The sequence below is a fragment of the Capsicum annuum genome, chromosome 8 (assembly GCF_002878395.1).
Source record: "Capsicum annuum cultivar UCD-10X-F1 chromosome 8, UCD10Xv1.1, whole genome shotgun sequence".
In the NCBI taxonomy this organism is placed as follows: Eukaryota; Viridiplantae; Streptophyta; class Magnoliopsida; order Solanales; family Solanaceae; genus Capsicum; species Capsicum annuum.
The window spans coordinates 145,928,092-145,955,612 of NC_061118.1; the positions used below are offsets into that span (position 1 = coordinate 145,928,092).

A 27,521-nucleotide genomic window follows, 5' to 3' on the forward strand; every position below is an offset into this window, starting at 1 on the left:
TGGTAAGAAATAAGTTATTGTTATGTACATGCACATGTTAATTGGAATCTGAATATTTTATAAAGAATAAAAAATTAGTGTAAAATTTAAACTTTTAAAAATTTTCAAAAATTAAAATTTGATCTAAATACTATTTTTTTCTATCTAGTCGTTTTTCTCCGTCATTTGATGAATTCATCCTAATTATACCCAATTAATGAAGTAGGGGAGAAAAAGATAAATGAAAATAAACGAGTAAGAGAGATGATGATACCAACTAGTAGAACAAAGCAAATGAGTAGAAATACCCAACACAAATAAAAGTTTGAAAGAAAAAATCAAACAATTAAATATGCACATAAATTTATGTTCTACATCGAAAGTTGTAGATTTAGATGAACTCAATATTAATACTCTATAACTGCCTGTGTCGCTAGCGCCTAAACTAGTCAATTTTATTAATTCATTCATACTGTAATATGTTTCAATAAAATACGTGATAAAATATTTATATTAGATATTTTCAGCACATACTGAGAGAAGCATTCAGTACCTGCGAATTATGGTCAAAGTTGATACGACAGACTCCAACTTCACATGGGTCTTATTACCCTCCCAAACTCAACTTTACCATATTTTTATCACTTCTTTGCGCTGACGTAACATCTTTATTGCATCAAATGGAATCCACGTCAAAGATGTCACGTCAGCTAAAAAGATTGACAGAAGATGACACATTGGTTAAAAAGGTTGGCAAAAATATACTAAAACTTAGTTTAAGAATAATAGAATTCCCATAAAATTCAAATATATCATAATAAATTTGATCATAATTTAAGGGATACTAGATATTTTACTATTACATATTTGAAAACATTTATGTACATGTTCATAAACATCAATTACTTGATAAGGCAATCACAAACAACAATAATATTAATTGAAAAATGAAGTTTCACGACTTGTTGAAATTAATGCACACAATTTAATAAAATAGTATATTTTAAATAATTAACTTCTATAAGCAATAGATTCTTGGGAAGTACTCCCTCCATCTTATTTTACTTATCCTAAATTTTTTAATTTGATTTTTTATTTTTTATTAATCAAAATATTTTTTTTCTTTTTTATCTTTAGTATTAATTTTTTTTTTCAAATTAAAATGTAAACAAAATAATCATGTTGTTAATTATTTTTCTTAATTAATATGTAATGTCAAAATTGAGACGAGTAAAATGAGATGGAAGGAGTATAAAGTAAGAGATTTATAAAATGAAAATGAAATCCTATAGCGATAACAACATATTCCAGTATATCATCACAAATTGAAATCTGAAAAGAATATAGTATACACCGTCCATATCTCTACCTCAAAAATGAGTGAGAAACTTTATTTCTGATAGATCCTAAGCTCAAGACAAAGTCAATCGTAATAGGATTACAAAAACAAGAGATAGTAACAAAATAACACACATTAACAAAACAAACACAAAATAATACTATTATCAAGCTATCTGAAACATCAAATCTCGAGCGAAACTCCTAAATCACGAAACTACAAACGCAATACTATAATCACAAGTAAAAACAACAAGATAAAACACTCTACCATTAATCTTATTCTAAAGTGCGTCTTTCACACCTCTATGTATATAAAGTCATATTCTCGATAAATTGTAATTGGCCCTAATGAACCACTAAAATTACCATCCCCTATACTTCGTTCCCTAGTTCATACAAATATTTTTTTTTACATCACACCAAGAGTTTACTCTTAACCAAAAATATTTTACAAACATCACCTTGGTTTACTTTTTTTTCTTGCCCTGATAACGAGTAGAGAACCCCAAAGCATCCTTTCTCATCTTCTTCTTCTCCTCCTCCTCTTCCTCCCCCTTCTCTACACACACACACACAACATATGTCTACCTATACATACAAATCCATATATCTATATGTATCTATCGCAATCAATTGAACAAGTTTGAATTGGCAACAATCGAAGCCCCCCAAACCCCTCTTGATCCAGGTATAATTATCAACCCTAGATTCTCGATGAAAGCTTCAATTTCAATAATAAATTATGAAATGGAACCCTAGAATTTGTCCGCGGTTGATTGAAATGAATTGAGCATTACCTGTTTGTATATAGTTCCGAGAGAAATGAAAAGGAGAAGTTGTACGCGATATTAGGCTTTGCATTGTTTGTATCAGCTGAGTTGTTTGTATTGAGGATTTTTATTGTATGTTGTGCTGGATCGGTGATGGAATTAGTGTTGGATAGCTGGAATTTAGATTGCGTTTGACCTTGGATTGACGTTTTGGATTTCGGGCTGGTTGATTGTTGCGAATTTGGATAGTTGGAATCGTGTTCGATCGGTTTTATCGTGGGGTTGATTTGGAAGAAGTTTGTTGAAGCTGAGTTGAATTTTGTTGGTTATTTTTGATTTCTTGGATCGAGTTTTTGTGGGTGAAGCGTATTTGACTTGTTCGTCACGGGTGTGGCGGAGTTTTTAGCTGGTGGTCAAGTTGTTCAAGGTGATAACATTACAGAATGAGCTTGGAGAATGAAGATGGAAGCGCCACCAATAGCGTCTCTGAAATTGGTGATGAAGTTCCCAAGTAATGATTTTAACTTTCTTGGAGGCTCTGTAATCATTTTTATTTGTTAAGTAGCTTTTTCAAATGTTAATGCTCTCTGTGATGTGATGACTCAGGCATCCAAAAGTATCATATACAAGAGAGTTTCTTTTGTCACTCAGTCAACTGGAGGTTTGCCAGAAGCTACCAACTGGATTTGATCAGTTGATTCTCAGGTAAGAATGTTTGCAAAAAGTGTTATTTGCTTGAAATCTAGGAGCAATTAGTTTTTACACTCCCAGATTTTATTGGTATTTCTCTGTTAGGTAATTTTGTTTTAGTCATCATGGAAAGGATTAGTAATTTGCATTTTAACTTTAAATAGTGAGCTTGAGGACACCTCACGTGGCATACAGGACCGCCCAAAAATACCTGGAAGCTTTCCATCTCAAAGTTTCAGACGTAATGATTATAGTTCATCTCCACCTACTCGTGGGGATTCTGATGGCAATTCCAGAGGCATTTATGGAAGATGGGAAAGCCGTTCCTCAGGGCGTAGTGATCGAGATAGTGATTCACAATCAGATAAAGATTCAGGTTCAGCTGATATTCTTTCATGTATTGGTGTTGTCTATGTTATACTTGATTGCTTCAACAATGAATACATATCTGTAGTCCATGATTGTATAATTTACTGCCGTGAGACCATAAGCTATAAATTCGCATAGCGGGAGCTTTAGTTCACCGGGCTGACCCTTTTTTTTTTTTTGAACCTGAGCCAGCCTACTAGCATCAAGGGTCGTAGGTTCCAAAATATGTAGAAGTTGACCAATTTCATCATCTTCCCAGTCATTAAAATTTCTCCTGAATCGGATTTCCATTTCTCTCCTGCATAGCATTCTGCAACTGTACACTGTTTGTTCCTTGTTGAACTATACAGTTGAGATATTTGTTCATCAGCTTTTCTTCTCCCAGCCAAACATCTGTCAAAAACCCGATTCTTCTCCATCAGTCATCACCAATTTCCAATGAGATGTATTTCTTAAATTCTGGCCATAATCTGCATATCTGCTCCCATACTCCAATTTTTGTTGGTTCTCTTTTGTAGCTGCTGCATAACAGCATATGTGCCTTTCATATGCTTATTCCTTCTTTGAGTACTACACTCGTTCCATCTGTGATCTCTATAAATACTAATCTGAGGAATGCTTATTAAAGGTCTCGTCTCTGCCTTAAATGCATCTCCATAACAAGAATTAGGATGCAGGTTAAAGAAGGTCAAGTGGTTAGTCTCCTGAGGACCTGAATTCTAAGAAAGTCTTTGTACAGTATTTATAGGTTATTTTTTAGCTCCAACTTCTAGCAATTTTAATGATTAGATGGCTGGTTTGCAGAAATAGTGCTCCTCTTCCCTTTTAAGAACTATAGGTTATTTAACCTTGACCCTACTTACCATGCGTCTTCCACTATTTATCATTTTATGTACATGTGCATGTGGGCTAAATGGTAATTTTGCCTCAAGAGAGATTTATTTAGCAACATTTTATACAGAACCTGGTAGACGCTATGGTAATCAAGCCCGGCGCACTTGGCAGAGTTCTGAGCATGATGGGCTTCTTGGAAGTGGTTCATTTCCAAGGCCATCTGCATATGCATCTGGGATGGCTGCAACCAAGGTCCGAGCAAATGATAACTATCAACTTAACAGGAGCAATGAACCATACCATCCTCCTCGCCCCTATAAGGTGAATTTTCACTTGATCATTGCTGCCAACTTAGTGACCGCTTGCTTGGTCTGCTGCATGACTTGTCCCATTATTTTAGATTACGCTTTGAATATCTTTGAGAGGAATTTAAATTTACTTAATTTTATTCTTGCAATACCTTCAGGCAGTACCTCATTCTCGTAGAAACACTGATGCATGCAACGATGAGACCTTTGGTTCAATTGAGTCTGCAAGTGAGGACAGAGTGGAAGAGGAAAAGAGGAGAAGAGGTATTACCTCTTTCAGTAATATCATGCATGGCTCTTTTATACATATATGTGCATATATGCATTTTTGATGAGTTTGTGGACAATTGAGTTTCGATTGGCTTTCTTACAGCTTCTTTTGAGTTGATGAGGAAGGAACAGCAGAAGGCTCTTCAAGAGAAGCAGAAACCCAATGCAGAGAAGCACACAGCTGAATATGACTCAGAAATCTCGGCACTGCTTGAAGATGATAAAAAAGATCGGGGGCTTCTGGAGAAGAATACTAAAGTAGATATTATGGCCAGCCAGCCTATCACAAACACTGATTCTGGAAAATCATCTTTCTCTTCGCAAAATATTCCATCTAGACCACTTGTGCCGCCGGGGTTTAAGACCACTGTTACGGATAAGACTTTTGGCTCAACAACGGTGAACCATTCATTTTTGACAGAGGTACTTACACATGCGTCCCTTAGTTTTATCTTCCATAGAATATAGTTACACATGAACATCAAATCAGGTGCATCATTATTGGAGATGGAGTAAACCACTCTTTATTGTGCATTGTTTGGCTTGGTGCATCCACCAGCATTGTTCATTCATTGGCCTGTGTTTTAGTGCTCTTTCCTCCCTCCCTAATGATGGGCTTTAGGAAAGGGCTTTATAACATTTGGGGATGTCTTCAGTAGCCAAATGATACAATGCTGTTAAGCAGCCTAATCCTTCATAATATTTTGTAGCTTAGTCTCATTCCTATGCACACACAACACGCACATATGTATATATATATGCACACATGGGCGCACACACATATGTATATATACACGCGCACACACACGCACACGCACACGCACACGCACACACGTATTATATGTACTAGTTTCTCTGCACGTGCACTGCACGTATATTTCAAGTTATGTATTACATGATTTAATAAAGTAATATTAATGTCAATCTTGCAATTAAAATGTGTGCAATTTCCTAAAGTAAACAGTAGGATCATTTCCCCTTCCAAAAATAAGTCCTATATGTTCTCTGTCTTCGGTCTTCCTAATGAAATTTTTTGTTTTTTTTTGGATAAAGGTAATGTGTTCCTATATGTATCTATGTGTTCCTAATGAAAATCTTAAAAAGCCTCTTCAAACTTATCTGCCTAAATCCAGGAAGATTCACGAATCACTACAAAACAAATAATTTAAAAAGTGCACTAACTCTTGATCTGAAAGCAACATATTTAGAAGTCCATAAGCTTCACAAGTCATGCAGTGTAATGCAATTGTATAATTTTGCTATATGCAGGAAACAATGTTATCTACTTCCAGGAGTTGTTGCTTTCTAAATTGTATATTATCTCTCTTCTTCCAATTGGTCCTCCTTCAATAATGGTTTTAATAATTCTAACATGCGAACTTAATATGAAAAGTATGAAATTGAAATTATGATATCAAGTAACATGTACGGAAATTATCCATATATGTCTAGAAAGAATTACAAAATATAATGTTGTCACTAAAACTTTTTGCGTCTTTCAATGATACAAAACAATTTGAAAATAATGTACGTATTTATATTATTTTGGGATATCAATGAGGGAAAATTGCTCCAAATTAACAACTTCAACTCCAAGCAATTTATTTCTACTCAATTAAGATAACAGTAACTTCATCAACTTGAATTAGAATTGAACTCAAACTGGCAATCAAATTCTGAAGTGAATCTTTTCTATATACCTCTCTTTTAATTCAGAAAGAAAAAATTCAACTCATAGTTATGCAAATAAGATCAAGTTTTAAATATCACAAGTCATAATCAATGGACCTGATTCTACATTCTAAGTATGTATCAATATGCTCAAGAATTAATTCTCATTCGTAAAGAATAAAGGTATTATTAATCGTGACTGAGTAATCCAAGGAACTTGTTAAAAAGGTACAAATAAATTTACATTAGATGCAATATTAAATTTGTAAGGTAAAAAAATAAAAAATATAAGTAAAAGATCTTTCCAAACAAACACCCTCAGTTGCTCGGACTCGGGTGTGAGTGTCCGATACGAGTGTAGATCTTGAGGTAGGATCCTTTACGATCTATACTTTAAGATTTGGGGGTTGGATCTAGGTACGGATACGGGTGCAAGGATTCGGCTAAAAATAATTCAAATATCTAAGACTAGAGTTGTTTGTCTAAATTATGAGACATCGTGTGGACACATTAGTTACTATTCCTGAGAGAAACTATCTATCAAGGGGAGAATCCCAGAAGGTGATATAAGGAAAAGGACTGACATAGAAATTTCTATACACAAGGTATTCTATCTTCTTCAATTTCATCTTAAATCATTGTATCTGTCCGAATTTCTCCGTCGATTTTGGGTAACCAAAATCGATTGACCATATCCTGTTACGGACCCACAACCACATCGTGTTGACACTGTGCGGCACCGAAAGTGAAAGTGAAGAGTCTGTGCAACTTAAGTTCCAACAATCACTAAACTTTGCAAGCAGGTACTTAAGCCTAATAGTAACTCCTTTACCGTGTAAAATCTCTAGTGGAGTGTCAGGGATTTAAATTTATGGGTTTTGAATTCTTAACCCTTTTGAGTTGTGGGTTCTATTACTACTAGTTCATACATACTAGATAAATTTTTTTATATACATAAAATTTGAATCAAAGCTATTGTATTTTGTTGAATCATTAAAAAATGGATGTTGGGTCTAACTCAACCACAAAAGCTACTTCAAGAGAGGAGAATTGCCCAAGACTATACGCAAACAACCCATCCTTTTTTCATCTTTCATCTGACGTGGGACTCTTCAACATTAATTAATTCATAGCTTCTTCTCTACTTCTGCCTCCAAAAAAACCTCCCCATAAATAGAATATTGACTAAAGGAGCTAAATTTCTTTTTTAAGAAAATGCCAAATGTCTCACGTCAAAAGGATCCATCGCCCATGTACCTACACTAAAAATAATTATTCTACCAAGTGTGACTTTTTTCAGTTATTGTTTGGCTCTATTATAATATGAGCCAGATAACACTCTATAAGCTTAATAAGTGGAGTATTCATTTTTCAACTCACAGCTTCGAGTTTTAAATAATTTGTTGGCAATATCAAACCCCACATTCTATGTTACATATAAATATAGGATATACCATATGGTTTTCAGTTTGCAAATGCTTGTGTAACTGGGTTTGACAGTGAATCTTTGATAAGAACTTAACTGGACTAAAGGGTGTTGCCAAGAAAGAGAACATAATGAAATGCAAAATAGAGTGAATGAGATAAAAAGATCAGGAAAGAAGGGCTTTCCATAATCTATTGTATGGGCTTTTTGTTTGTTATACTTTTTTGTACCTTCTTGGTACTTTATTAATGGAAACTTTACCTTATAAAAAGGAAGGGTTCTTTCCATTTCATATCCTCGGGTTGTTCTACATAGCTTGATTTGCAAAGGAACATGGCATGTGGAGGTGGAGATGTCCTCTCAATTTTCTTGTGGTGGAGATATCCCATTCCTATTGTTACACAAAGATATACTACATAAAGATGTAGAGCTTTCAAGATCTTTTGTTGCAAATATGCCATTGATTCTACGAAAGTCCATGCGAGAATTGTGATCATATCTGAGATGGGTTGTCTCACATTTTTATGCATATCCAAACACGGATTGGCTACCACATTTCCTTATTTGATAGTCCAGTTCAGAACGTTATGACTTTAGAAGTTGCATAAAAGCCGAAAAGACTGAACGTAGGGAGCATTAATCATGTGATTGTACACGTTACTCGATTCCATATTTGTGAACTTTGAGTTCTATCCACATGGTACATTTCCAATTGACGTCAATAGGCCTTTACCGAAAAAAAAAAGTGATATCAGTAGGTCTTCATGAATCTCAGTTGTATTTTTTGTTTCTCCCCAAAAAAAGAGTCTCAGTTTTTTTTTTTTTTAATTGCCTTCTTGTCATATCACTTCTACAGATGGGAAAGCCTGAAGCTGAAGAAATTCTATTGGAAGCCAAAGCTGACACTCTAAATGGTATCCATCCGAGCTTAGAAAGGCAAAGCTCCCGAGAAATTAGTTCAAGTGATCAACTTGAACACAAGAGTTTGCATGCTCCAGTTCTGAAGAAGAATGACCAAATTGTGAACTTGTCAGTGGGTTCAGATGATTCCGATAGGAAACATAGCATGGGAGATCATTCACGCCAGACTTCAAGTATAGAGGGACATGAAGCTTTGAACGAGTCTTCAATTTTGGAACTCAGTACCCAGAATTCAGGGGGCAAATTTGTCAAGGAGTCCAATAACAACAATTCAACTTCCATCCTGGATAAGATTTTTGGAAGTGCCATTGCAAATCTCACCGACTCTGTTGCTCCAGTTATGGTAAATATTATGCACGCTATCAGCTTCTGCTATTTGAATTTTCAATTTTTTATTCCTCACGTGATCCTATGAAGCTAATCCTGTATTGATTCATGAGTTATTCATCATTGAATTTGTGATTTTTTTTCATGAATCCTGAGTGTGGGAACTCTTCATTTCATCCACGCCAAAGATTACAACAGCAGTATCCTCAATATAGAAAACAATTTTACAAGGCTCCCTATTATGACTGGGATTGGTGCAGGACATATACAATCAATAGGAAACATGTTTTCTTTTATTTTTGTTTTTGTGATCTGCCTAAATTTTAGGATTCAACTTGTTTGTTCCTTTTCCTTTTTTACTGTCCAAGAGTATTAATAAATATTCTGGACTTATTTAGTAGTTAAAACTTTTCATATTGCTTTCTGGCATCCCTGCTAACTAGTTGCTGTTTGGCTCGACCATGTTGCTCAGAATGAAGATAGTAAACCCAGTGACGCATTAGACTCCAAGGCCGTTCAATCATCGAAATTTGCTCATTGGTTTTTCGAAGAAGGTATATCCATTTCTCCCCCCCTGCATTTCTTCCTGATTTCTATCAAAATCTCTTGAAATCTTATGTAAACGGTCTCATCTCACTTCTGTCGTTGCAGAGAGGAAGCAGGAAGATGATCCTTCATCAAGTAAGCCTGGTGATTTGCTTGCATTAATTGTTGGTGGTGATAAAAACAGAACACAACCTTTTGAGGCTAATGCTTCAGATCAATTACCATCAGAATTATCCTATCATAGTCCTGATCTTACAAGTAAGTTTGTCTCCAATTTACCTTCTTCACCGCTTGGGGGGCCTGAGACTGTGTACAAGCCCAGTAAAAGGGAGGCTACACCCACGATTCTTACTTGTGAAGACCTTGAGCTTACAATGTTGTCAGAGTTCAACGAAAAGAAGTCTAATTCACAGCCACAAGACTGGATTAATAATCACACGAAGCCTAAAGAACCTGTAGTTGTGGATAGCCAGGCATCTCAACACCTCCTCTCATTATTACAAAAAGGGCCAGATCATGGAAATGTGGCTCAGAAGTCCAATGCTGGTATTGAATCCTTGGAGGCACATGGTGATATCAACTTGCAGGACAGATCCAAGAAGGAAGATAACAAGGACACACTCACACTTGAATCGCTTTTTGGAACTGCTTTTATGACGGAATTACAATCTGCACAAGCTCCAGTTTCAGTTCAGAGGATTTCAGTTGGCTCTGGACTAGATGTTTCTTTGGAAGCTCAAAAGTCGTACTTGCCTGGTTCTGATGATCCCCTTTCTTCTTCGATAATTGATGATATTAAACTCAGAGGGAAGGAGAATATCGTCTTACCTTCAAATTGTAGAGATCACACAAAGCTGGATAAGGCAGAAAACTGGTTGGGATTCAATGATCCTCTGTATGAAGTAAACTCCTTAAAGCGCCAGACTGAAGCGGTCTCCAGAAATGGGGATTATCGGGCTGGCGAATTTCATCTACCTGAAGGAGAGGGCTTATTTAATGTTGGTGATCCTTTGGTACCCCAGGTTTCAACATTTATGCCTACAGGAAATATGAGTAAAGGTGACCTGGTGACTGTTAATTCAGTTGGCGGTGATCAAAGATCTTTGGTGGGTCCTGGAACGCTGCCCTTTCCACGGGTTTCCCATGACCAGATAGAGTCTGAAATGCTGTTTCATCATCTTCATGGTCAACCTTCATCTTCTCAGTTTCATCCTTTGCAAATGAATCAAGGGAAGCCATTACTTCATCCATTGGATTCTCGTCCTGCTCATTTGAACTCTCAGAGTTTGGCTGGTCCAGAGGGCCTGATTCGACACGATGCTCTTCCAGGTCATCAATTTGCTGGAAACATGATGAGGCCTCCTTTTCACCACCCTAATGCTAGGGTGACAGGATTTGATCTTCCTGCTCATCATCCTATGCTGCAGCAGATGCAAATGTCTGGACCTCACCCCGCTCATCTGCTACATGACCGTCTAAGTGGAGGTCCAGTTCCTTCACATTCCAGTAATCAGGCAGCTGGCTTTGTGCATGAAGTTAACCCGATGCAAGGGTTCCCTTTTAAGCCTCATCAAGTCAATGTTAATGGGCTTGGGATGCAAATGCCAGGTAAAACTTTGATGTGCTGTCTCTACAGCTCTCTGGCAATGTCTTGTTCTCGATTGCATCTCAATGATAAGATCCTGCTAAAATTAGTACAAAGAGTTTCTTAGTCTTTGCAACGCCACCTGCTTATTTCTCAGTTCTATTGTACCAATGTTGATATCTGTTCCTTCTATCAACGCTTGAATAAGTTTGTTTGGGGTTTTACTTCATTTCCTACTGCCCCCATACACCTTATTGCTAAATTATCTCTTGTATTTATTTACACAACCTATTCATCTTCCCAAGACTGTTTCCTGTTAGACTTCGAGTTTTATCTAGTCAAAATTGAGTATTAGCATGACTAAGTTGTATATTTCCCATCTTCAGCCTTATCTCGCCTTTGAAAACCTGTAGGTCTAAATCACTTCTCCTTAAAGGAAGTAGGTATCTGCTCATTCTTTTCCCTTTTTGATCAAGTTGCTCATTCTTTTCCTTTTTTGATCAAGCTGCTCATTTTTATCCCTTTCCTTTCCCGATGCTTTTCTAGCTGTTTACAAGTAAAACAGTAGCTATTCTCGGTGTTATTGTTCTGCTCTTTTTTGCTACAGATTACTCTGTATGCGAAGTATGTTTAACTAATACATTGCTATTCCATGCCTACTTCTTTTCTGGATGCTGTGTCTCGAGATATATGACGTGCTGAATACTGTTGAACCCTGAAAATCTACAACAAAGTAGAATATTGTGCACGTATCTTGTATTGTAAAAAAGGTCTTGCACTCTTGTTAGTTCTTTAATTGGTGCGACTTTTCTATCGATGTTTGACCATCTGTGTGAGTTTACATCATTATTCTTTTGTCCCCAGGGCAAGATATCAACAACAGAAACAATCATCCCGATGCCCTGCAAAGGTTTATTGAGATGGAGCTTAGGGCTTCTAAGCAGATTCCCCCTTTTCCTGCCGGACGTGGACAGGGAATGTACGGTCACGAGCTTGGCATGGGATTGCGACATAGATAGTTGGCCATTGTACGTCTTTCATATGGTACTGATAGACCATCACATAATGGGCAAGTATTTGGTACAATATCAGGGGAAATGACATAATACTTAGATTCTACTTCTTGTACTAGATGGGGTTAGGGTTGCTTGTCTGTCATCTCTACATACACCTGTGAGGAGTAGCAGGAAAGGGCCTCTGTATCAACTTCTCTTACTCTATATTGTGCAAACGTGGTTGTGCAAATTCTCGTCAGTTCTTCTTGATCTTCCTTTTGTTTGTTCCTTGTCTGATTTTTGTCCAATCTCCATATTGCCTTCCCTTTTCTTCGACATCTTTTGTTTTGTCATTTATGGTAAGATTGTGTTGCATAAGCTCCACGATTCAGGCTAATTCTTATTTTCTCCTAATGTAACTAAATTCCAAGAGTAGTATGTAGTGCAATGATCGCATTCTAGCAATATCCTATTTCCAGTATAATGAACAATAATAGTAATGCAGTGTGAATTGATGGTTTTTCCACCAATCCACCTTTGCTCTTTCACCTAAAGCCTGTAGGTCATTTACACCATCTCTTGCCTCCGAGTGGAAACTGGTTAATTTCAAAAAGCTCATTTCCATCATGATACTTTTAAACAAATTGCTAGCGTAATGAAGGTGTTGCGGATAGTTGGTAATTGCAATGTCCCACCCACCGTACAAATGTAAATTAACACTACAATTACTTCAAATGTAAAAGCATTACTATCTGAGGAGTAGAGCAACATATCTTTTTTTAAGTTTGGCGATTTGTTGCTAAAGATAATTTTATTAATTAATGATAAACTGGTATATATACACACAGAAAATAATGGATTCAATAGAGTCCCTCCTACCGTGGACACTATCTCAGATATCTGTGAATATTCAAAATTGAAGCTGGTCGGAAGTAGGAATGTGCTTGAAGCTATGGAGTCTTTGAGAAGATTTTTCACCCATGTAGTCAGTCTCAGCAACAGCTCGATACTCTGCTTCAATGGACGAGCAGGCAATGGTACGTTGTTTTTTTGATGACCAACTAACTGGAGTAAGCCCAAGAAAGACAATAAAACCTGTTGTGGAACTTCGATCAATGAGGTTTTCAGCCCAGTCAACATCAGAAAACACGGAGAGATCAAGACTGGTGCTTGGGGCAATTCTAAAACCATAATTAGCAGTGCTTTTGAGATATCGAATGAGGCGTTTAACGGCCCTCCAGTGAGCTTTAGATGAGACATGCATAAATTGAGATAATTTATTCACAGAATAAGAAACATCAAGCCTAGTAAAAGACAAGTATTGCAACTTTCTAATGACCTTCCTGTATTCAGTAGCATCATGAGATGGAGTACCATCATTTAGCATAAGACTTTGAGAAGAGCTCATGAGCTTGAAAACACCATTACAGTCTTGCATCAAAAGGTCATGGAGAAGGTCTGACACATACTTTGCTTGTGAGAGTAAGAGGCCTTTTTCGTCTCGGTAAACCTCAACTCCAATAAAGTAGGATAAGGGACCAAGATCTTTAACGGAAAAACGGAAAGTCAAAGAAGAGATAACCTGATGAACCATTGATGAATTGTTTCCTGTAAGGACGATGTCATCTACATAAACTAAAAGATACACAACACCATTAGAGTCGTGGCGAACAAGTAGAGAAGGATTCGAGTGAGACTTCATAAATTCCAAATAAAAAAGACAGGATGTTAGTTCATTGTACCAAGCGCCAGGCGCTTGCTTGAGACCATAGATAGCCTTACGCAAACGACAAACGTTTGAGGGATTAGATCCATTCTCAAATCCATGTGGTTGTTTCATAAAAAAACTCTTCTTTAAGTGTGCCTTGTAAAAATTCATTATTGACATCAAATTGATGTAAAACCCAATTGTGCCGAACTACAAGCGAAAGAACAACACGAATGGTCGTAGGCTTGACAACTGGGCTAAAAGTGCAGTGGTAATCAAGACCTGGCCGCTGAGTGAATACCAATTGAGTTTTACTTCAGCTTTCTTTCTGATCCTGTATATCCACTTACAATCAACAACATTCTTATTAGGACCCCGAGGAACCAATTCCCACGTTTGATTTCGAATTAACGCATCAAATTGATCTTTCATAGCTAACCTCCACTCTGGGTGCTTTAGAGCCTGCCTGAAGGTATGAGGAGCAACAACGACAGGAAGTTGGACAAGATAATTGAATGGTCTCTTGGGGCAGAAAATATTATTTCGTGATCGCGTGGTTGAGCGAGTTGGAGGAAAAGGTGGGAACAGAAGAGGTGGGAAAAACTTGTTGGTTGTGTTGTAGAACCAGGTGGCAGAATTGACATTTTTTTCGACGATGGTAGGTGATAATATTGGGGGTTGTATTATGTGAAGGGACAAAAGATTGGGGTTGCTGCAAAGAGGTTGGTGAAGAAGAAAATTGAGAAACAGGCGGGACGCGCATGATTCTGGTCGGAGGAGACAGACTCACAAGCTTGGCCACTGGTAGGAGTATCTCGAACAGAAATAGGAAAAGGAAGTGGAGAAATATCAGGTGAAAGGGTTTGAGGTTGAGAACCTGTAGGTGTGTGAACAACTTCCCACATGAGCGTAAAAGACTTACATTTAAGATGTGAGAATATTGGTGCGCATAATGAACTTGAGAGAAGTCCAGATAGACACATGGAGTTCACTGAGGCTCAAGCTTATGGGTGGTGTAAGACTTAAGCCATGGGTAACATAGACAACCAAACGTTTTAAGTGAATCGTATATGGGTGCGACACCAAAAAACTTTTCATATGGCGATGTATTGTTTAAGAGCTGTGTGGGTAATCGATTAATGAGATAGGCTGCATGTTGACAAGCAAACGACCAAAAATTTGCTGATAGGGATGCCTCGTGTAAAAGCGTTTTGGCAGTTTCAACAATGTGCTGATCACGATGCTCAGCTATGGACACTCTTTGAGGTGTATGAGGAGGTGATACAAGGTGTTCGATTCCATTTGAATTGAGATATGGATCAAGACTCTTATATTCACCCCTTCATCAGTATACAAAGAGGCAATTTTCTCTTAAAATATTTTTTCATTAAAGGATGAAACTTGAAAAAAATGTCTTGAACATCATGTTTGTTTTTAAGAGTGTACAACCAAATATACTTGGTGTACTAACTAGAGACAAGCAATTGAATGGAAAACGTTGAATTTTCTTAGAACAAAAAGAATTACAGAAAGTAAACTTGTTCAATGATGAAATTGGGAAAGAAAATTTATTCAAAACAAAATTCAATATTCTTTAATGGGGATAGCCAACGCGATGGTGCCAGACTTGGCGAGGAACCGCTGTAGTGACAACTCGAACAGTAGAATTATTCACTGTGAAATTGGGCCATTCATAGAGTCCATTCCTATTCCCCCGGAGACTAGTTGAGCCCGCGTTTTCAAGTCCTTCCCAAAAAAAGAAAATGGGAAAAATTCAATGGAGGTTAGATTATCTTGATAAACTTTTGATATAGAAAGAATATTTTGTTTGATAGCAAGTGCACACAAAGTATGAATCAGTCGAAAAAAATTATTTGATGCAACTAATTCAGTAGAACCATGGTGAGTTATTGGGATTCTTTTACCATCTCCCATATCTATGCCTTTTGAACCATGATATTCTTTAAAATTGGTAGGCTCTGTTGTCACATGATGAGTAGCACCGGAGTCGACAATCCATTGATTTTCTGCAGCTTGATTACCTGAAAGAAAATTTGCCTTTGCCTCTAAGTGATTGTGAGACTGTGACCGGTAACCATTTGCAGTATGACTTTGTTTGTTGCATAACTGACAACGAACAGGGTTATTGGTGTAACGCCCTTGCGCTGGAGCATTTGTGCAATTGTTCGAACGCCATTGTGATTTGTTGTTGGGTCAACGAGCAGTGTGGTTGTTGGTATTGATGGATCTGTTGTGAGTTACCATAGCAGCAGTTACTGCACTAGTTTCTTTCTTCAATTCCTCATGTTTAAGAAAGATCTCATAGTCAATTAGTTTTGCATACAACTCATCATACGAGATGATGGAATCTCTTGCTCGAATTACAGCAGAAATGTCATGAAAATCTGACCCAAGACCACTTAGAATTTTCACTACCAACTCATCATTGGTGACTATAGCGCCAGCGGTGGCAAGCTCGTTGCAGATAGAGCACACTTGATGGAGATAATCAGCTACTGAACGTGTGTCTTTTGATAGGCGTGCGAGCTGGTCATGAAGGCTAAAAATTTTTGTTTGGACTTGCTGGCATAAGCAAGATGCTGGGAGTCCCAAGCAAATTTAGCAGTGGAGGCAGCAGCTACAGTTGCAACAATCATCGGATCGACAGAAGTCATTATGACATTCTGGATCAATTAATCTTGGCGGAACCAGATGCTATATTTCGGGTTCGCCACTTGTCTGCTATATTGTGTGAGAGTAGTCGAAGGAGCAGAAGAAGAGCCATCAAGATGGCCGAACAGATTGTGCCCACGTATGAGCATCGAAATCTTGGCTTTCTGTGTGGAGAAATTATGGCTGCAAACAACCTTTATCGGCAATTGGGACACAAGATTAAACTGAACAACAACGCTAGAGTTGCTGCCAGTGACTGAGTCTGCATTCCACATGTTCTCAGGCATGTTAAGAGTGAGTTTGTGGTGGTAGAGGATCAAAAAAAAAAAAAACCAGAAGAGTTGAGGTGGGTTCTCTGATACCATATAATGACTTAAAGCAAGATGAAGCAAAAGATACTTTTATTAATCAATGATAAACTGGAATATATACACAAAGAAAATAACAGATTCAATACAGTCTCCCCTATGATGGACACTATCCAAAAATAGTGAAAACAAAATAACTATCTATACAATAAAAGTAATGCAGTAACAATAAGAAACTACAATAATAAATAATATTATAATAGTTTCAACATTTAACTAAGTTAGGAAAACGTGATTTGCATAGTTAGCCTTGGATATGTTAATTTAAATTGCAATATCTTGTACAAATTTAATACATAATCAGCCCTTCAAACTTGTCGGATTTTTTTCATTTAAACACTCAAATTAAGTTTTATTTTAGTTGAACACCTTAGCTCCTGATAAATAATTCCAGTCAAACACTTTCAATTTAAGTTTTGTTTATGTGCGCTCTCACTTGTGTCTGTTCGTAATAAAGATAACCACATAAAATATATTTATTTCTTTTAATTATATGCATTAGTCTCAATAAGTCATAAATCCAAAGTATTTTCTACTTAAAATATTAATACGTATAATTAAAAGAGATCGAAAAATTTTACTGATTGATTTAAAAATCTAATAGATTGATAAAAACACCCACAATTTTTTCCCAAAATATAAATCAAAAGTATTTAATTAGAAATGAAGAAGTTGAATCTAAATAAAATTTAGTTGGAATACCTAAATGAAATAGTGGGAAGTTCGAAGAAGTGGGCTATATATTAATTAAGCCTTTTCAAAAAAAGCCTCAAACTTAAAGAATTGTCCCCCTATATATAATGTTGGCAATACCCTCGTCTCTATCCTCCTAGCGCCTGTTACTTTGGCGGCAAAGCAAAGTCCTCCTCCCATCTTCAACACTATCACCCATTGGTCGCTCTCTCTCTCTCTCTCTCTCTCTCTCTCTGTGTATATACTTCGCCTGAGTAATTTATGTATTCACTGCCTTTTAAAAACAACTTCAATGGAGTCATCACGTTTCTAGATTATCATCCATCCTACTATTTTGTTTACTACTTGAATTTTATTTTTGCTGAATTAATTCTTATTCAATTGGTTCCAACTTTTTAGTCGAATAGATTCAGAAAATCTAGGGTTTAATTTTATGGTTGCCAGTAGGTTTCTCTTCTTAGTTCGTGTAAATAGTCTGAGAAATTAAACCCTAGGTTTCATAATCGCAGGTTAATTTCTGTGCTGTACCGTGTGTTGGCGAAAATGGTACGTACAAAGGTTGAAATCAAGAGAATTGAGGATAAAGCGAAAAGGCATACCACTTTTACAAAGCGCAGACAAGGTCTTTTTAAGAAAGCCAAGGAGTTGGTTAAACGATGCGATGCGCAAGCCGCTGTTATCACGTTCTCTTTGGCTGGGAACATCTTTGCATTCGGTCATCCTTCCGTTGACAGTGTTGTGAACAGGTACACTGCTGCTCCGGAGCAGGATGAAGAAGCAGAGAAGAAAGGAGAAGATGGAGTGGTTGATGAGGAGACGAAGGAAGATGAAGAGACGGGGATGTTCGAGGTGCCAGTTAAAGATATGGATATGGAGGAGCTAGAAAAGTTGAATGTTGCGATGGAAGAGATGAAGAAGAAAGTTGTTGATAGAATTAATGGGATTGTATCGAGTTCGAAGAATGAGGAGGATCTTGGATTACCATAGGACAGGTTTTTAACCTTGAGCTGAGTATTACTTCGTGTTCTATACATCAAGAATTTTAAATTTCATACTATGTGGATATAGAAGGGTAGTTTTTTGAACTTTTTATCGCGGTCGAGATAATAGTGTTTGATTAGTTTCCATTGATACATATTTTAGTGGTGAAAGATGCAAACTATGGAGTAAAGTTTATAGCCATTGTGGTATAATTTCTGCTAGTGTGTGATATCTCGTTTTTCTGGTGTATTAATGCCAAAGGGTAGTAAAAGAAAAAGAAGAGGACTGAGGGGGGCTTATACCATATAAACTTGCGTGTACATGCTATTTCCCGCTAGCAGCACATGTACCGAGTCAGAAGTCACTCTACCAATCAAGGTTTATACAAGTGAGAAAAGATCACCTAATGCATCGGTCCAAATTTTAATTTGATTACACACTTCATTAACCATTTTATCATACTCGGCAAAAGGTACCCCTTTGGAATGACAATTTAGCCTATTAGGATCCCCAATCTTACAAAGCTCAAGGGACTGAATGGTTGTAAAACTAAGATGCATCGATGTCTTACAATGTTAACTAGGGTATGTTTCTCTGTACCGAAGCATTGCAACACGTTTAGGTGTTTTGCTTCCTTCCCACCTACACAATCTTTAACAAAGAGAGCATTGATCCATTTACTCAAAACCACAAAAGCTCATTTTCGTTTCTTCTCAACATCTCAAAACAGTATGCCACACACATTGCTGCAAAGTGTTTGAAATGTGTTTGGTCCATTACATGTTTGTAGGGCAAAACCAACGAGGGGCACAACCCTCTACAATATACAACACAAGCAGTGCATAGTCTACCTATTAATACAGCTCAAGCCCTAGACAATCTACACAAGTACAAGCAACCTCTCAAAGCATACACTAACCCCGCATTGTTCTCCCAACGATATGTACAGAATGGAGATGTCAATGCTCTGAGCAACTTGCAAGGTTGAAGCATATCAACATACTAGATGTACAAGCCGCACATCTTTTCATTACACCATTTTCTCTTCATGCCATCATCTCCACCAGCCACCAGGAACAGCCACGAATACTCTAAACCTTCCTCCATCTTCCTAGACAGCTTGGATTGCATTACCTCTAAAATCAGTTTTTATGGGAAGGTCCATTTTATCTTTTTCAATGCCCAAGCCATATGATGAAAGCAACCTCCTCTGCACCAAACATAAGATAATTAATGAGATAAACAATAGGTAATTGACCAACTCATTTAGCTTTCATGTTATGCAACATCTATCCTCGCAAAAAAATTCAGGATGGTGAAATAGCCCAATGGCCCAATGGATGGAGGAGGTTAAGATCCACAGGAATGGAACTCAAGATCCTAGTTCTTTTTTCTCTCAACATCCATTTGTTTTGTTTTACGAGAAAGAAAAGAAGATCTTGCAAATGCACTCAGCCAAGCTGATCCCCAGCCATGTCAAATTTAAACCTTATAAAACGACACCTGCACGGCTCAGCTTGACGCCTTGACCTTATGGATTCTTTCCAGTACTCGCTTCCACTTGGTGATTGCTGGCCTCTTATGTAGTACAAGTTCTTGCCTCATAAAACTCCAGCCAAATTACCCAACCACAACTTCTGAAAGCAATTTCACAATACATACTGGAGCCACGAACCGTAACTATTTATGTCGTCCTGCTACAAAGACGGTGTCAATTTGGTGCCTACCACCACTACTTATTTTCTTTGATTAAGATTAACACCCTAAACACAGGTATAGAGATTTGGGCCGGAAAAACTTACTTTGTCAAAAAGAAAGAAGAACAGAAAATTAAATCAAAGACTTGACAAGAAAGTTTAACACTTACCCAAAAAAAAAAAAAAATCTAAGACTTGACACGTATCAGGGACTCTAATAATACAGAAAAATAATCCCTTACAAAAAGAAGTGTGATTCCTCCAGCTCCATCACCATTATAAGACTCTTTGAGATATCTAATAGATAACACCACATAAGGCTTCACTGATTAAGATATGATGTAATTGACGGATTGTGACTTACATGATCCTCACATTCAGGGCTCGATAAATTGAAGGACAGATTCTTCATCAACATCAGTGCCTGTAATTCAACAAAACAATATATTTCAGTCAAGTGACATGAAGTAATTCATAGACTCCAAGTCAACGTGCAGTATCTGAGGTCTGATTAAAGGAAGTCGACATAATCAAATACTCCAGGAACCAAGCTTTACTTGCTTACAATTTGCAGAGAGAGAGAGAGAGAGAGAGAGATTCCTATCGTTCATTTGCAGTCCGAGTTCCAAATAAAGATAGGATAAGAATTTGCAATCTGAGAAGGCAATCTAAGACAGACATTTGCTCACTCTCAAGTAGGTCATGTCTCGGGGTCCTTTGAAACCAAGACTTTCTGTTTAGTGTATAAAAATATTAAAAGAACATAGGAAGGACCCCAAGCCTATCATGAGCAGAGAAGACAGCAGGACCATTGGAAGTCTCAATTCCTATCTATACAAACATGCTATCAGGCCTAGACACCATAAGAAAGAAAGCGAACCACAAAGGCCAAGGATTAAATACTAATCGGAAATAGTAGAGATTCATTGTTGGCAAATTGTAATGTCTAATGCGCATACCTAAACATCCCCCCACCCCCCAACTCAATCCTGGAACAAAAAGATTGCCATTTTCAACAAATTCAATAGTATTTCGTCTACCCCATGCACACGTTTCAATTGTTAACCTATAAAATTAACCATTCAAGTTCTCTATCACCATGATAGTCGAACAAGGTCATCCCTGATCAGACGAGCATCAGGTTTACACCTCTATACGATAAACACAACTATACCCCAATCCAAGCTAGGATATACAACTCGTGTACAGAGTTATAGCATGAAACGTCAGGGTCTCTGCACCTCTCATTGTTCACAGTTTTACATCACGTGAAATGCAAACTGGAACCAACATCAATATATGTATGTATGCAATAATAAATCCAACATACCGTCTGAATATCTATGGGGTCCATCTTTTTTAGTCTCTCTAAGTGGTCCCTCGTACTTGGATCAAAGACGCTACCAATGAAGCTGTAAACTTCAGCAAAATCTGGCATAACTGCAATTGATAAAGCAAAGGAGAACAAATCAATATCTTCAATTAATAAAGCTTGGTGCAGATAAAAATAACTGCAAAGAGAGAAGTAGCAGTAATCTGTGTTTGGTACTGCAGCATATCCTTTTAGCGACATGAACAAAATGGGGATAAAATAAAGAGCACAGGGGAACAAATATAGCATTTTTCCATCGGCTTACAAGCAATATAGGACAAATAAAAGCATCAAAGATTCTCAAATTTGCTCATTTTACCCTAACAAGCTGAATGCTACCCAACTATCTTTGAATTTATTAATGTACCAACAGCTGCAAAAAGCGCAGTTATCATGTGCAGTGCAATACAAATGTCATGTGATAATACATTTTTCTCAAACTTGTCCTAACAACCCTCTTTTCCGGGAATATCTCCTTGGCTCCCCCTAGATTTCTTAGTGCTTTCCACTCCCTTCTCCATTTCCTTCTTGTGCCTGATTTTTAACCCATGAACAATTCTTTGGATAAACTCCACTATTACGTAGAAGAAATGTTACTGAGGACACTGTAGAAAAATCTTGTTGAATGTTCGTTCAAACTTCAACATATTCTGTCTGATTACTCCGATAAGTTCACTGAAGATTCTCATAGAGCTGAGCTGTCTCTTAACTATCATAAAAATCAGTATGGAATATGATTGGGTGCTTCATAATGTCAACAGCTTTAATGTGTTATCCGATCAAGTAGATTCAAGCTTAGATCATAAGAGCTAAAATCACGTGGAGTCCTAGGAGTTACAAAGAGGTAGAATATAAGATTCTTCCTCAGACTCCGAGATGAGAGAGAGAGAGGCATAGCAACTTTGTGTCTTTTGACAATGAAAGTGGCTTCATGCATTTGAAAGAAGGGAGAGATGGGAAAGGATTTAAAAGTTGGCATGATTGTGAGAACTATAGTACAGCCAGCATATGAAGAACAGACCCCATATGGAAGTCAATTTCGTTTCTCTTTTAACAATGAAGGCTGGTATCATAATTTGAAGGGTAGGAACTATGGGAAGGAACTAAGATAGGACAATTATGATACCTCTAGTAGAGCATATCATGAAAAGAACTATGTAGAAGCTAATAAGAAAAAACATTAGACCAACATGAATTTGTTGGTACAAACTGCAAATCATCAGCATGTCTACATAACTTTTTTTCGTAAGTTGCATTTGTCAACCAGAAGACTCAACAGTGTAGTTGATATTCAAACATCACTTTGTGAACGACTTCTAGGAGAAATTTTGAACAAAATAATGTGGCCCCCAGGATTTTCAACACCGTATATTTGCTTTAATTACTTAATGCACTAAAGCCCCAATTTGATCACAACAATTTTTTTTTGTTTCAGTTTGCAGCATCAGTTTTCCAGTAAATGTTTTTAACCTCTGCATGTGCATCCAATGCAGTGACTAACATCGAATGCCAAAAACAACTACTTCGGCATTTTTACAAGCATCCCGCGATCCATCCTAAGGACCCATCAATTGACTAACACCCAGTTCAGACCTAACCGTCATACACTACTTGGGTTAAAAGGGAAAGATCATTACCAAAACCAACTGGGCCAAAAGAGATGGCTTTTTCTATAACATACAGTTCTACTGAGCATTTCACTTCATGTTAGCGGGCACTAGCACAAACAGAAAAGTTCTTTAACAAGCCAATGCATGTTCCCTATATATTTATATTTCGATCCACCAAATTTGTTCTAATTATTCTATGCACAGAAAGCATGATGGAGAAGGATCTGACCTAAGAAGTACATTAATAATACGAGAAGTCAGCTAGAGGCCCGCACAGGCTGCTTAAGTGTCACAAATATCTCATCAGCTTATACTGGGCCACATCACCGGCACATCCTAAGCAACAAGAAAGGAGAATCTTCAACCCAACGAGAATACTCACCTTTCATTTGCTTCTGGCTCTCCTTTTGATCATTGGCCTCTGGAGTCTTACGATTCCTAGGCATGCTTTCATTACTACTGCTGCTGCAATTTTGCATGACTCCTCCACTGGTTAATTGTGCATCATCTGATAATAACAGAATTCAACTTGTAGGTCTTCTAGAACAACGCTATTCAGACTTCAGATTACTTGTATTTCCTTATTAATCAGCAGAGACATACCTTTTCTCATCTGTGTCGTGCTGATAGCAGGCACATTGTCGTAAGTCCACGGAGAAAAATTAATTGCATTCCCAGGAACTGATAAAGGATCAGGCCCGATACCAAATCCTGGTTCAGGCAAAGCTCCGGGAGGTTGAAATTGGATGCTGCCAACTTGGGACATAACTGTTGCAGGCAGACACGAAAATGCAAGCAACAATTAGTTAAAGTCCAGCATCTTGTAACGAATAAACAGATATTGACATTGTCCCTACCCTTTTTAGGAGCTTTTTGTGGATAAGGATGAGCTGCTTTTCTCTTTGGGCGTGGGGGAGGTAAATGTTCACTTGTTCCACTCTTCTGAACCTTCAGAAAGTATTTCTGTGCATGGCTACGTATCTGCATAGCTTGCTCTTTAGTACGTTGACACATATCAAAATATAAAGCATAATAGTAGAAGTGTGAAGCCCAGACATTGAGCTGATATTAGTTTGTCCCCGACATACAACAATTGTTTCTCTTACAATAAGTGAAAAATTCTTGTACACTCTAGCTAAAAGACAAGGTATTTAGGGTTTAAATAGTTTGACATAAAACTATGTGCTGTATTGCTCCCCATCAATTACATGTTGTCTATACCATTAAGGGATCTCGTAAACATGTGTTAAGTCGTAAAAAATGGCTAGTTCTATAACTAAGCACACTTCTAAGCAGATTGTCTTGGGCAAGCATAAGATAAACAAAAGATAAGAACACTTAATTTTTCAGTTAAAAAGTATCATGTCAAAAGCTGATGAGCAAGAAGAAATAACAACATTGAGAATATTTTTATCGAACAATTACAAGAAAATTACTTATATATATGTATAGACACGCCCATACATACATTTTGGATGAATAGAAGTCTTCATTAAAATATAAGAAAGCCATTGGATGTTCCCATAGAAAACTTCCTATCTGCATGCCTCGGTAATTAAACAGAGAGGTAGGAGATGGGAAACGTGATATTATATCTGTGACCAGGTGAGAGGTACTTAAGTTGCATTCAGGAACGCCAACTGATTTTAAACAATAAATAATACAAATATGGAACTCTACGAGGTGGCTTCCCTTGGTATCCAAGGGGAAGTACTGCCAAAATTTTGTATCTGCCTACACAAGGTTCTCATACCCACATTTTACTTTTGTTGGTTTATATAGGCTCTCTGACTAACGCGAACTCCACCATCTCCACAGCCCACTCCCATCCTTACTTTCCTTTACCAGCCTTTTTGTTTCTTACGTATACATTTCTTTGCGTGTACAGTTGGTACACATTGAAATGGTAAAGGGAGAACAGGAGAAGCACAAACTACCCTAAATCACCAACTGCATAATTAAGTAGAGCACAGCACGTCAATTCAAGAAAAGCAAAGCTTGCACGACTAGGATCTAGCCTCTCTTAGGATCAAAAGATTCTCTCAATCTGAGAGCAAATTAGCCAGATAATTAAGAAATGTTCTTTCTTTTCTCTACAGAAAACATCAGATATCAGATCTTCCTTCAGGCCACAAAAAGGAATAAATCAGTTTTAAAAAAATAATCTTCCTAACAAATTACCTGGATAACAGTCTTTGACCCGACAAATGCTTCGATCTTCTTCCAATCACGGTCGAACCTGAAAGAACAATAGGCACAAAAATTGAGGATATGCACTTCCCATGAGTCTTGAATTTAGATTTCAGAATAGATATTATCTCATGATCCTATAGCTAAACCTTGAAAACTATCCCAGCCTTGATTTCTTATCAACTCGTTCAACTAGTGGTTACAAGTGTTGACGCATAGCCTATTACTGGAAGATTGGCAAACTGGATATAGTCTATGACAGAATAATCACTTGAAAGACTTCTCCTTACATTGATATCAATTATCAAGGTTTAATTATAGAAAGTGCATAAAATCAATGAAATTATCAGATGAGGAGCTTTTCTTCTCAGCTCCTGCTTCTCACTCAATGGACTAATTTTGTTTTTTCTTTTTCCTTGCAGGTAACCTTGATAGCCTACTCAAAGTCGATGCAACCAGGACTAGACTTTGCATTTATAATGCAACTTATAGTGTTTCTCCTTACCTCTGTGATATGCAGATTTTGTTTTAATAAGCACGTACCATCAATGACTAGGGAGAGAGAGATATATTTCAAAAAATGAGGCAATGAGTTTTGCTTCCTGGTTCCTACTTTTCGATCCACTGAAGCTGGTCAGGAGATGGTGCTGTGTATATGGCAAGACTACCTAATTTTTCAATAGGTAGCCTTTGCCAGCCAGCTTACTTAAAAGCAGCGCCTCCAGCACTACTTGCATCAGATATAACCACTACTACGTCTCAATCTCAAGAAAATTGGGGTAAGCTAAATGAATCCTCACTGACATGTTCTGCCTCGTGGCAACTTTGCATCAGATATACTACTTATCCCCCTAATTCAGAGCTCCTGCGTTCACCTTTGTGGTCCAATTCACCCGTCTATTCCAAAGTTGATTTCATTTCCTTCATTTTCTTGATTTCGATTGCAAATGAGTCCCACATGGTCATCTGTAGATGATTTGTGATTGTTCTCTCTAACTTAACTCAATGGATTTTTCCCAACAACAACAACAACATCATCCCAGTGTAATCCCACAAGCAAGGTCTGGGAGGGTAAAATGTACGAAGACCATACCACTACCTCATAGAGGTAGGCCCTCGGCTAAACTAGTACCTGCTCATTTGATTGTTCCCGTTCTATTAATCTTTCTTCTCTAAGAAAATACTCATTTCATCCTTTCCAGCCTTTGGAAGTAGCAGATATCCAGTAAGTCCTAACCCCCACGCTGCGAGCTAAAAGACAAAAAAATGGCACCACCAGAACCAAAGCTTAACAATTACTCATCTCATCAGCAAACACAACATAAACCCAAAAAGTGCGAAGGTTCCATTTTTACCTAAGTCCATTTCAACTTCCTCAACGACAACAATAAGTAATATCCAAAATTGCATAAACACTCAAACCAAACCCAGAAAACAAGAAAAATGAGGAAACAGAAACAGCTTTAGAGAGACTCACAATTGCAGAGCTTCGAGAAACTTGTCATGCTCCTGCTCAGTCCAGCTCTCCCTAGACTTAGTAATCGTATATGGCTTCCGTGTCTTCTTATTCGGATCATCTGGCATCACCAAACCCGTACCCGATTGTACCGGATGCAAGCCCCTTAGACCCGTTTTCATCGGATCACCCATGTACTGGAAATCTTGACCCGGTAGTGTTGGATATACAGATACCATATGTCTCTATTTTAGCTCAACGAACCAAAATCTTCCAATACGCTTACAGGAATTTCAGTTTTTTGAGTGTTCAATTTGTGTGTGAAAGAGAAATTTGTGATAAGATAGAGACGTGCTATGTGCTATAAATAGAGAGGAAGAGAGCTGATGTAACCGACATTTACTGCAAATGGAGGGAAAATTGTGATCAGGGACGTCCACGTGTAATTAATTGGCAGGTGGAGACTATTTTTGCTTTTCTCAACAAGTGGTAGGTTCTAGAAGCTGCTCTTGGCCGTTAAAAAGATTTTCTCCATTTTCTAATTATCACTATCTCATCTCAGTTAGAGTTCGGAATTAAAATAGGTATCTTTTTTAAAAAAGAAATATCAAAATTTGTCATATATTTAACACAATATGAAAATATGCTTAACTCACGAAAAAATGTGAGTTATGCACTTTTTCAGAACTCACAAAAAATATGAGTTATTAATTTTGTTTTAAGATAACTCACAAAAAATAT

The 27,521-nt window shown here is 37.3% G+C and overlaps 4 protein-coding genes across 6 annotated transcripts; 2 read left to right on the plus strand and 2 right to left on the minus strand.

Moving 5' to 3' along the window:
• The first annotated feature begins 1,665 nt into the window (after window positions 1–1,665).
• On the plus strand, window positions 1,666–12,302 carry LOC107839232. Its single transcript, XM_016682636.2, has 10 exons — window positions 1,666–2,601; window positions 2,697–2,795; window positions 2,945–3,156; window positions 4,111–4,304; window positions 4,450–4,555; window positions 4,665–4,984; window positions 8,515–8,922; window positions 9,379–9,460; window positions 9,558–11,060; window positions 11,902–12,302. Exons 1-10 carry the CDS (start codon window positions 2,534–2,536, stop codon window positions 12,054–12,056), a joined length of 3,147 nt encoding a protein of 1,048 aa, XP_016538122.1. The 5' UTR covers window positions 1,666–2,533; the 3' UTR covers window positions 12,057–12,302.
• Window positions 12,303–13,950: 1,648 nt separating this feature from the next.
• On the minus strand, window positions 13,951–16,700 carry LOC124886658. The gene is made up of 6 exons (XM_047395540.1): window positions 16,450–16,700; window positions 16,003–16,300; window positions 15,666–15,867; window positions 15,363–15,486; window positions 14,832–15,080; window positions 13,951–14,452 (listed from the first exon to the last, which is right to left on the minus strand). The coding sequence occupies exons 1-6, from the start codon at window positions 16,698–16,700 to the stop codon at window positions 13,951–13,953; spliced, it is 1,626 nt and encodes a 541-aa protein (XP_047251496.1).
• An 841-nt stretch (window positions 16,701–17,541) lies between these two features.
• Window positions 17,542–18,667, plus strand: LOC107839234 (agamous-like MADS-box protein AGL61). The gene is made up of 2 exons (XM_016682640.2): window positions 17,542–17,675; window positions 17,984–18,667. Exon 2 carries the CDS (start codon window positions 18,018–18,020, stop codon window positions 18,459–18,461), a length of 444 nt encoding a protein of 147 aa, XP_016538126.1. The 5' UTR covers window positions 17,542–17,675; window positions 17,984–18,017; the 3' UTR covers window positions 18,462–18,667.
• A 464-nt stretch (window positions 18,668–19,131) lies between these two features.
• LOC107839233 (protein REVEILLE 6) lies at window positions 19,132–27,219 on the minus strand. 3 transcript variants are annotated; one of them, XM_016682638.2, is made up of 8 exons: window positions 26,802–27,219; window positions 25,316–25,373; window positions 23,992–24,115; window positions 23,738–23,902; window positions 23,517–23,642; window positions 21,483–21,592; window positions 20,517–20,576; window positions 19,132–19,665 (listed from the first exon to the last, which is right to left on the minus strand). In XM_016682638.2, exons 1-8 carry the CDS (start codon window positions 27,017–27,019, stop codon window positions 19,567–19,569), a joined length of 960 nt encoding a protein of 319 aa, XP_016538124.1. In that variant the 5' UTR covers window positions 27,020–27,219; the 3' UTR covers window positions 19,132–19,566. The 3 variants fall into 3 exon arrangements, with proteins under 3 accessions (XP_016538124.1, XP_047250439.1, XP_047250438.1); XM_047394483.1 differs by lacking the exon at window positions 19,132–19,665 and adding an exon at window positions 19,959–20,149 and having other exon boundaries at window positions 26,802–27,148; XM_047394482.1 differs by lacking the exon at window positions 19,132–19,665 and adding an exon at window positions 19,959–20,152 and having other exon boundaries at window positions 26,802–27,148.
• Between the last annotated feature and the right edge of the window lie 302 nt (window positions 27,220–27,521).